This window comes from Gekko japonicus, unplaced genomic scaffold (genome assembly GCF_001447785.1).
Source record: "Gekko japonicus isolate JY-2015 unplaced genomic scaffold, Gekko_japonicus_V1.1 scaffold1505, whole genome shotgun sequence".
Lineage (NCBI taxonomy): Eukaryota > Metazoa > Chordata > Lepidosauria > Squamata > Gekkonidae > Gekko > Gekko japonicus.
In genome coordinates, this window is record NW_015169823.1 from 331,961 (window position 1) to 343,007 (window position 11,047).

The 11,047-nt window shown below is 45.2% G+C and overlaps 1 protein-coding gene across 1 annotated transcript in view; it reads right to left on the minus strand.

Moving 5' to 3' along the window:
* Positions 1-1,942, minus strand: part of SHCBP1 (SHC SH2-domain binding protein 1) — a 38,130-nt gene extending 36,188 nt beyond the window's left edge. Inside the window, exons 1-2 of the mRNA XM_015417220.1 lie at positions 1,908-1,942; positions 1,699-1,751 (exon numbers count right to left, since the gene is read on the minus strand). Coding sequence (XP_015272706.1) covers positions 1,699-1,751; positions 1,908-1,942 — 88 coding nt within the window. The remainder of the gene's footprint in view (positions 1-1,698; positions 1,752-1,907) is intronic.
* Between the last annotated feature and the right edge of the window lie 9,105 nt (positions 1,943-11,047).

Consider the following 11,047-nt stretch of genomic DNA (forward strand, 5'->3'; position numbering starts at 1 on the left):
AAGGAGGGCTCCAGAGCAAACGAATTGATGCAGCAGCCAGTCAGGCTGAGAGCGTGTGGCTGGCCCAAGGCCACCCCGTGAGCTTCCACGGCAGGGTGGAGATTTCATCCGGGGTCTCCCAGACTCCAGTCTGATGCTCTTACTCACTACGCTGCCCCTCTAATCCAAAGCAGTGTTGTCCGTTTCACTGCCTCAAAGCTCCATTACCTCTCTAGCTCCCCATTCTGCTGCATGTCTAGCCCAGACCTTTGGCAAGTTTCCGGAACACTGGCTGCAAAGAAAGATTCCAGAAAAGGAGCTCTACCGGTCAATTGTCGCAAATAAACAGGCAGCATGAGTCAGAGAAGAAGTGAATTCTGACTTGCTCAAAAGCCGATGCTGGAATAACTTATTCCGAGTGTTGCTGGTTTTTAAGACACCACGGGACTTTTGTTTTGTAAAGCAAGAGACTTTGGGATGTGGTTTCATCATTTTTTGCCACAAGGGGGCAATGTAACATTTCCAATGATCCTGAAAAGTTGAATGCCAATGCTGTAGCTATGACTTCTCTCCTGACTTCTCTTCAGTGCAGGGAATGACCATGCAAAAACCTTGGCTCAAGAGTTTGATGAACGCACAGAGTTACATCACATCACAATACCTTTAGGCTGCTTTAGGCTGTATTTCCCCATTTTGTAGATCCGGCAAAAAGAGAGCTGTGGAACCTCAAAAAGGCCGCAGACGGACAGACAGGGTGAAACTATGGTTGGCTTGTTAAACTAATGGCTCCTAAGGCTAGACCTGAAGGAAGCAAGGAAGGAAGCAAGGAAGCTGTCTAGCAAATGTCTACAAAGTTACTAGACCGTAAGTTTTTTCCTTCAAATCTTAACAAGCTGAAACCCACCACTGCAATAAAGTTGGTTCTTTAAGTGGTTTCATGGGAACAATTAAAAAATATAAATATTTACATAAACCATCTTTTTAACCCCATCGGGTTTTCAAGGCAAGAGACATTCAGAGGTAGTTCGCCATTGCCTGTCTCTACACAGCAACCTGAGATTTCTCTGTTGGTCTCCCATCCAAATACTGAGCAGGGCCAACCCTGCTTAGCTTCCAAGCTCTGATGAGATCAGGCTAGCCTGGCCCATTCAGGTTAGGGGGAGGCCAACTGTGACCCACTGAAAGCTAAGAAACAGCAGAAACCTTATCCATTTTACAACAGCAATAAACAGTAAAATCAGCCTAAACAGGGCTCTTTTTGTAGAAAAAGCCCAACAGAAACTCATTAGCATAATAGGCCATACCCAACAGCAGAAACTCATTAGCATATTAGGCCACACCCCTGACAGCACAGCTCATTAGCACATTAGGCCACACCCCCACATTACCAGAAGTGTGGTTATCCAGCCACACCCACCTTTTGCTTGTTATTCCGTTTACCTTGTTTGTTGTCAAAACCCAGGGCTTTTTTGTAGCAGGAACTCCTTTGCATGTTAGGCCACACACCCCTAATGTAGCCAATCCTAATGAGTTTCTGCTGTTGGGTGTGGCCTGTTATGCTAATCAGTTCCTGCTGGGCGTGGCCAACTTGGGAGCCAGCCGGAACTCCGTTCCTGTGCGTTCCTGCCCAAAAATAGCCCTGCTAAAGTATCAAGTTGTAATAATATCCCCCAATATCTTTAACTATTTTAAATTTGCTATTTATCTGTCAAAACATACCTGTGGTGCCCTCAAAACAGCAGCCCAGCTCATAAGGCGGCCTCACGCGTTCACTGAACACAGGAGGAGGAAGAACAGACACAAGTCTGCTAGCTCCACCCCCCACCTCCATGTGATCACATGACTATCTGCCAGGAGAGACAGTGTGGAGGAAGTGGCCATGCACCATGTGGAGGAAGAGGCAGGCAGTGGGACCAGTGCACCCACACCTGCTCTCCCTCTCCATGCGTTCCAGTGCTCTCATGTGTATCAGCCTATTTAAAGAAGTATGTCATAAGAACATCAGAGCCCTGCTAGATCAGACCAGTGGTCCATCTAGTCCAGCATCCCATTTCACACAGTGGCCAACCAGTTCTTCTGGACAGTCAACATTGGAATAGAGGCCGAGGCCTTCCCCTGATGTTCCCTCCTGACTCTGGGATTCAGACGATTGGTGCCTCTGAACGTAGAGGTCCCCCTCAGTCACCATGACTAGTAGGCAGTGATAGACTTATCCTCCATGAATCTATTGAATTCCCTTTGAAAGCTGTTTATTCCTGTGGCCATCACAGTGTTCCCCCTAAGCTGAGTTAGTGTGAGCTAGCTCAGTTTTTTAGCCTCTGGCTCACATATTTTTGTCTTAGCCCAGGAAGGACGGCTCCAGAGCAAACCAAATTATGCATGAGCCAAATAGCTCACTCACAACTTTAATGCCGGTGACTCACAAAGTAGAATTTTTGCTCACAAGAATGCACAGCTTAGAGGGAAGCACTGATCATCACTACATCCTCTGGCAGCGATTTCCACATTTTAATCACTCTTCTCTATAAAGTAGTTTTTACTTTTGTCTCTCCCTTCTTTATAAGTTCATCCCAGCATGTTTTCCTAGGGAAGCTTCTAACTTGCCATAGGTGACCAAGAGGGAAACTGAGCTCTGTTCTGAGGATACGAAGATGCTACATCTTTAAGGAGATGCACATGACGGTCCCACCACGTGACAAGCCGATGGAATCTACCAAGTGACCTGTGCATTTGAACGATGCTGCAAAGATGCCGTGTTCTTCCCTAGATGGATTTTCTCTATAAACGCGGCATCTAGCAAAAGACACCCTTCATTAATGATGCTGTTCCAAGCAGCCTGTTTATATGGTCAGATTCCTGTTTGGCAATATGTTTTTTCAATGAAGAGCTTTCATCAAAAGCACTGCCAGAAAACCAGTACCCTCTCTGCGATTCTCAGAACAGAATGAATGTCTCATTAAGGCAGACTTGGAAAGGCACTACATTCAAATGATTAGGCCACAAAGGAAAAAATTTCCGAAGGTGGAAGCTGTTAGAATCGACTTTCTGATTTTCAGTCATCTGGGCCTTATTCTTTCAAGGTTTTGTTTCATATGAAAAATCTCTTTTGTAGGGATTTTTTTTTTCCCCATTCAAAGTCAACAAACATGATTTAAGCGTGTTATGTAAGCCAATGCCATGCGGCAGCAATTACGATGGAGCGCATCTGCTGGTCTCATTTAAACGGCTTCCGAAATTGTTTCTAAAAGGCCGTTTCGACTCTGTAATAGCCATGATTAAAGTTGGGGTGACAGAGCCTGGCTGATTGGCTACATAGTCTGCAAAAGCAAAAACCCCAACTTTTTTTTTGTTGATGTAAATGCCCTCACGCTCAGGTCAGAGTCTGTTGTCACGTGCAACTAGACAGATTTTGTGCAGGGACCGAAGTCAGTGGGTACTTGTTTATATGGAATTCAGTAAAGATCTAGGCTATTTCTTAAAAATAAATACATGGCAAAAAGATAAGAAATAGGAAATAGAGAGGAATACGTCCCTTTCCTCTCTCATTTTTCTTCCTGTTCTCTCTTATTTTTCTCTTCCTTCCTTTGTCTGTTGGGGAAACCCACATTTCCCAGGGAATACACGGATTTCCCCCAACAGAACCCCCCAGGACTGTTTCACTTTGGGAAGGGGGTGCAGGGGGAAAGGTTATAATAGCCTCGGAGCTGGTTTGACAGCAGAAGGGAAATGCTGCTTTTAAGAATAAACTCCACATGAGGCTTGTTGCTTTAGAAAAGAAATGGATGTCCTTCATTGTTACAGAATGCAATATGATAGGAAAGAAAGCCTGAGCATTGTGGCTATCCACCCAAGGTAAGATGGAGAAAGATACTGGAAGCACATCTTGCTCTCATGGAGATCAGGAAGCGGAAGGGAGGGAGGGAGGGAGGGAAGGAAGGAAGGGAGGGAGGGAAGGAAGGAAGGAAGGAAGGAAGGAAGGAAGGAAGGAAGGAAGGAAGGAAGGAAGGAAGGAAGTCCCTAGAGTAGAAATCTGGGTAAACAAGGAGACAGCTGTGGAAGAGACAAGAGGAAGGATACAGAGGCGACTGACCTATCTACCTTACTAGCTCTTCTGCCCCCCTCTGGAATACTGATGTGCTTGATAGGAAGAGACATTATACATTCATTCCAACAGGTTGAAGACCCTTCTCCATGTGCACTGTGGTCCTGATCCTAATAAGACACCACCAATGTTCCCTCTAAGCTGTAGACTCCTGTGAGCAAAAATTCTACTTTGTGAGCAACTGGCATTAATGTTGTGAGCAGGTGATTTGGCTACTGCATAAATTAGTGTGTTCTGGAGCCATCCTTCCTGAGCTGAGACAAGGACCCTCAACTCATCTGGAATTGCTGGCTAGAGGGTGTACTGTGTACTCCATAATCTGTGAAAAGGCAAATTTAAAATTCCAGTGTGTCAATCCCAGATTAGAAAGGGCGCTTCTGCAATATGGGGGGGAAATTAGAATAAACATAGGCTTGGATATGAGGTGCTAAAATCTCCAGAAATGAGAGCAAAAGAACACCATAGGCACAGAGGGTAGCGCTAGGAATCGCCAGAAACTCTATGGTTTTACCACAGAGTTTCCAGTGATTCCTAGAGCTGCCCTTTGTCACTTCCAGGTTTTCTCCAGAAGTGACATAATGACTCTCACCACATTGTTCTACTCCCCCATGTCCCCCCACCCAAATCTCCCACCAATTGCCAGGTTCAATCCCTGGTGTTTCCAGTTTAAAAGACATCAGCCAGTGCTGAGGAAGTCCTTACCCTGCTCAAATCCCTGAACAGCTGCTGCCAATCAGAGTAGACAATATGGAAGGAGATGGACCAGCAGCCCCTCTCTCTGCAAGGTAACTCCATGTGGGAGTCGGTTGTGTTTTTCTGTGAATAGCTTCTCAGTTTCCAGAGAGTCTTACCGTTTGGCATGCAAGGCTGCTGTCCAAGAAACACAAGCCCCACTTGGGCTTGCAAAGCCAACGGTGTGACTCTTTCGACCCCAGCCTATGGATTTGCTTTTGAGACAGGCATGCTCTAAAAGCCAACCGGTTCAAAGCTAGCTACTAACGCTATCCATTTGGGCTGAAAAATAATAAGGCTTTCCATATCCTCAGTGGACCTGATGGCTCAGCTACTGATGTGGGGGGGGGGGGGATTGTCACACTTCCCAGCATGCCAAGAACTGTTTTTGGAAGACCAAACAAGACTCCCACAGAACAGGCACTGACGATCTGCTGTTGACGAAGAGTCCTCTTTATTAGTTGACGGTGGGCTCCCAAGGATCCGTAGAGGTTTAGCGATAGCTAGGGACTGGATGGACAGATGGAAGGGTATTTTTGTGAGCTGAACATAAGGCACAACTTCTGTGAGCCACACGCCACCGTCTCAAAGCCAAGCTACATATAATGCTGTGGATCTGTGATCCAATCTCCCAACATGGGCATCGATTTTTAATCATTCAGACCAGAGCTGCACTGCACAGACACAGAAGCTAGGCTGTAGCTAGTGTGGGGCCCACAGGGCGATGCCCTCTCCAGAATTAACAACGCTCCCCCCGAATCTGGCCAAGGGAGAGCTGGCGGGCTGAGCAGGCAGGGCTGGGGCATGGACGAGGCCCGTCCTCCTTCGTACGAGCTTCCAGGTCGGAATCTTCTTGCCCCAATCACTGGCCTTGCCCTTTAAAGTGCCTGTATGGGCCTCACGTTTGCAGTGCCTGACTGTTCCAGATGGGTGGCCTTTGGCAAGCAAGCCTATCCCCTCGCCTGGCCTGGTCTGCAAGTGTCCCTCCGGCAAGCACTGCAGCCCCAGGCAGGGGCTGGACACAGCCAGGCCACCCCTCCCTTTGACACATTGCTGGCCTGCCCCTTTTCTCCCTGCGCTGTTGGCCGTGGCGCCTCCCTCCCCTCCCGCCACGAGCTGCAGACCAACACCAAGCTCCAGCTCACCACCTTCACGCCACTCACCCAGTACAGCTGTTCCAGTCAGCTGCAGGTGGGTGCCCCTCACCCCCCCCCCATCCCCTCTCTCACCCTGTATTTATTTCATGGAAGATTCCTTACAACTCATGGTCAGTTTTCCCTCTAAGCTGAGTTAGTGTGAGCTAGCTCATAGTTTTTTAGCCTCTGGCGCACACATTTTTGTCTTAGCTCGAGAAGGATGGCTCCAGAACAGTGTTCCCTCTAAGCTGAGTTAGTGAGAGCCAGCTCACAGGTTTGTAGTCTCTGGTGCGCACATTTTTGTCTTAGCTCAGGAAGGATTGCTCCAGAGCAAACTAATTTATGCAGCAGCCAAATCTCTCACTCACAACTTTAATGCCAGCGGCTCACAAAATGGAATTTTTGCTCACAAGGCTCCACAGCTTACAGGGAGCATTGTTCATGGTGACTCCCTGGTGTTTTAATTAATTAATTAAGTTACACAACTTCAATCCATCTCAGTGTGATGTTCTTTGCTGTGGCCGAGATGGATTTACGCTGAGATGGGCCAAAGATGTGTAACGGAATTCTACAAAGAAATCTGACAAGGTTGTTTTATTGTCATGTTTCAGAGAGTGCCGGGTTTACCTTGAGAAAGGACGGACACGGGCAATGTTCCCTCTAAACTGTGGCGTTCTGTGAGCAAAAATTCTACTTTGTGAGCTGCTGGCATTAAAACTGTGAGTGAGCGATTGGGCTATTGCATCAATCAGTTTGCTCTGGAGCCATCCTTCCTGAGCTAAGATAAAAACTTGTGAGCCAGGGGCTAAAAAACTGTGAGCTAGCTCATACTAACTCAGCTTAGAGGGAACACTGGACACGGGGATATTTAGCTGGCCCGTTGGGAAGCCTTGAAAGTTGCTACACTTGGACTAAACGTACACGAGAAGAAACTGATGAGGAAATCCTTAGAACTGAACTTTGGCACGAGTACTTTATTTAGAACATTCATTCACTGCAACCTTTGCATGTACATGTTTATATGAATGTGTCTGGTAAACCATATAGTTGACTATACAGTTTTACACTAAGTAATTCTATCACAGCTTTATTTTGGTTCTTCTGAAGTGCTTTTCCCGTGATCTCTCATATATTGCCGCTGCTTCCTTGCTTCCCTGAAGTAGTGCAGGATTGTGTATACAGTTCTTTCTTCTTCTTTTTTGCATTTTAATCTTACAACAACCCCGCAGGGTCGGTGTGCTTGAGAGGAAACAGCTGTCTCAAGGCAAGCTTTGAAACCGAGGATTCGAGTCTGGCTCACTGACTCCCTCCTAGTGCAGTGCTCTAACCACTGTACCACAGGGGCTCTCCCTGTGAGGTGGTGTGCAAGGACTACAAAACACAGAAGCTGCTGCGAGCCATGGGGGCTTTTATAGTTAATCACCTCTGATGAAGTTTTCCCTCAAAACGAAGTTGAAGCCGGACTCCTCGTAAATCTTTGGACTTGTATAACCGTTGGATATGTAACAACTTTCGGATTTGTATTATTGTTCAGATTTGTAATTTTGTATATTTGTATTGATTATTATCTGTTGTACACTTTCAATGTAATTTATTTGCAATTGATAGCGACTTCCCCAGTTTGTGTTGACTGACTCTCGCAGATACTGGCCCGACACTCTTAACCGCTATACCACACAATCTAACCCCACCCCAGGGGCTTGGAAGCAGCATACACAGGCAGGCCGTGATTCCCAGCTTGTAGGCTTCCTGGGAACAATTTGTTGGCCAATGAGAGGAACATGACAGAATGCTGGAAGCTGGACTCTGTGGCAAAGCAGCCGTTTTCTCCAGCGAAACTGATGTCTGTCTACTTTTTTAAAAAAAATTATTTTATTACAGTATAGTAAAGGTAAAGGTCTCCCTTGCTCGAAAGCCAGTCGAGTCCGACTCTAGGGTTGTGGTGCTCATCTCCGTTTCAAAGCCGAAGAGCCAGCGCTGTCCGAAGATGTTTCCGTGGTCATGTGGCCGGCATGACTAAACACCAAGGCGCACGGAACGCTGTTCCCTTCCCACCGAAGTGGTCCCTATTTATCTACTTGCAATTCCTTGCTTTCAAACTGCTAGGTTGGCAGGAGCTGGAACTAGAGACGGGAGCTCACTCCGTCATGCGGCACACTTGGGTCTCAAACAGCTGAACTACCGACCTTCCACAGCCTACAGTTCAGCGCCTCAACCACTTGAGCCACCGCAGCTCCTTTATTACAGTATATCAACATACAATTAAAAATATTGATACCGTAACAACAAAAAGGAGAAGTTAACTTTCCAAACAGTATCTTGTTGACAAACAACATAACAACTATAGCTGCATCAAACTAAAAGATAACTAACAACAAAACTAAAGGTTATACAATATCAGTAACCCGCAATTTAACCTAATGAAACATGTATAGTGGCAAGGCATTTGTCCAAGGATTACGTGGCCTGTGCATCATAAACCTGTTTTGTTTAGCTAGCAAAACCTTCCATTTGTTCATCAGGCTTTGAGTGCTTTCCATTAGATTATGCTGGGCGAACCATTCAGCAATTTTGTCATCAATCAATCAGATATTCCCATAGTTAAGTGTACCAATGGTCTATAGAGGGGACAGCCTGGGTTTTCCAATTCTTTGCAATGATACACTTCAGCAAAACTGATGTCTGTAGTCTGGAGACCACAGGTAATTCCAGAGATCTCTAGGCCCCACCCTAGATAACCCTAATAGGAACAGCACTTAAGAGACATGTTCTGCCTTGGAAAACTGGAAAGATATACAGCTATCTCTATTAGGTAGAATCTCCACAGTCAAAATGGCTATTTTACCGAAAGTTATGTTTCTTTTCCAAACAATACCCATTGTGAGAAATCAGGAATTCTTTAAAGAATTGGGGAAGATCTGCTCCCAGTTTATTTGGCAAGGGAAAAAACCAAGATTCAAGCTACGGTTGATGCAGAGTAGGAAGGAGATAGGTGGTTTTGCAATGCCGGACTGGGAACTATACTACAAGGCTGCGGCCCTAGCATGGATAAAGGACTGGGCTACACTTTCTAATAGTAGACTCCTAAAACTGGAGGGTTATGATCTCCCAATGGGGTGGCATGCTACCCTGTGGTATAATAAAGAAAAGAAATATTTTGAACGCCACTACCTGAGAGGAGGTCTGATAAGAACTTGGAGAGAGATTAAAACACAATACTATAAGAAGATACCCAGATGGGTAGCACCTATAGAAGCCCTAGAAGTACCATCCTTGTACACGCATGGTAACAGCTGTGCTTATGATAGCTTGTTGGATAATGAGAACAATTTAAAATCAGCAGAAATTCTGAAAGCCCAAAAAATTGAACTGACATGGCTACAGAATATGCAGCTAAAATCAAGATTTAAAGAAGATCTAAAAACTGGGTTCTATGATAAAACAACAGACTTGGATAAGATATGGTTTGCATCAGAGGCCCAATTGATAAAGAGGCTATACAGAGTGTTATTGGATGGGAAAACACAGGAGGAGGTGTTATGGGCCAGTCTGAGAGCATGGAACAAAGACTTAGGGCATGATATAGAGCAGCACAAATGGTTGAAAATATGGGAGACAAACATAAAAATCACGAGGGCAACCGCATTCAAAGAAAATATCTATAAAGTGGCACACAGATGGTACTTATACCCCACAAGGTTAGCAAAATACTCTAAAAATTCGACAAATGTCTGTTGGAAATGTCGTCAGAATGTTGGCACATACTTCCACATGTGGTGGACGTGCATTAAGGCTAGGGAATACTGGGAGGGGATTAGAAAGATGTTAGAAGATATGTTAGAAGTTTCAATACCTTTAAATCCCAAAATCTTTCTATTAAATATAGTAACAGACATAGGAGGGAAAAAAAGAAAGAACAGGTTGCTACACTGTACGACTGCAGCCAGAATGTGTTATGCTAAATACTGGAAAACTGAGAAACTACCCGATAAACTAGAAGTGGTTCAGAAATGGTTTGAGGTTGCTGAAATGGATAAGCTGTCGAATTTACTAAACGGGAAAGATGAAGAAATAATTAACAAGAAATGGGGAAGTTTACTTAAATGGAAACTCAAACGAACAGGTTAGGATGAGTTTTGATATTAACTAAGAGGAATTATTTTGGCTCTATGCTCTTCTGTGTAAATATGCTTGACAGTTTATGTTATATTATGTTGGGTGTGGGTTATGGGATAAAATTAATAAAAATACCTTTTTTAAAAAAAGAGACATGTTCTGCCAGGCTTTTGGTGGGGGACAGCAACGGTTCCATCTTGGCTGGCACCCTCCTCTGTTATTTACATCTACCTTGCCCTCTTCCCCCCTGCCCGCGAAGCAGCCGGCAGTCGGAATGGGGACTATTTATTCGCCATCTGATTGTGTGAATGTTTGGTGTAGTGGTTAATCCCCACTCCTCCCACATGCAGCTGCTGGTGTGACCTTGGGTCATTCGCAAGATTTTTCAGAGCTGTTCTCTCAAGGGCAGTTCTCGGGAGAGCTCTCTCAGCCCCACCTACCTCATGGGGTGTCTGTTGTGGGGAGGGGAAGGGACAGGAGGTTGTAAGCCGCTCTGAGGCTCCTTCGGGTAGTGAAGGATGGGGTATAAATCCAATCTCTTCTGCTTTGTCTTCTTTATTAATGTTTTAATTGGTTTTATCTTGTTTCTGTTTTATGAACACTGTACATTGTCCAGGGCAATTCATAAATACCATTTTATTATTGTTGTTGTTGTTGTTGTTGTTGTTGTTGTTGTTTATTTTCCTGAAGGCCATTCCACAGAGTAGACCTGCTGGCCAGCAATAAAGAGCTAGATTTGGGTCCAGTAGCATTTTAGGGACCAATGAGATTTTCGAGGGATGAGCTTTCGAGCATCAAAGCTCCCTTTGCCTCAGAGGGGCTCCTGGATTCGAATCCAGCTTTCCTGGAGGACAATCAGTCCACCAAACGTACATATTCACAACAAAATCTCTTCCTTATTAAAGCCGCCTGTTTGTCTATTGATTTTAACATACCCCTTCTGCACAGTGGGCTTGAGTCAACGTCGGGTGTGTTTTTTCCT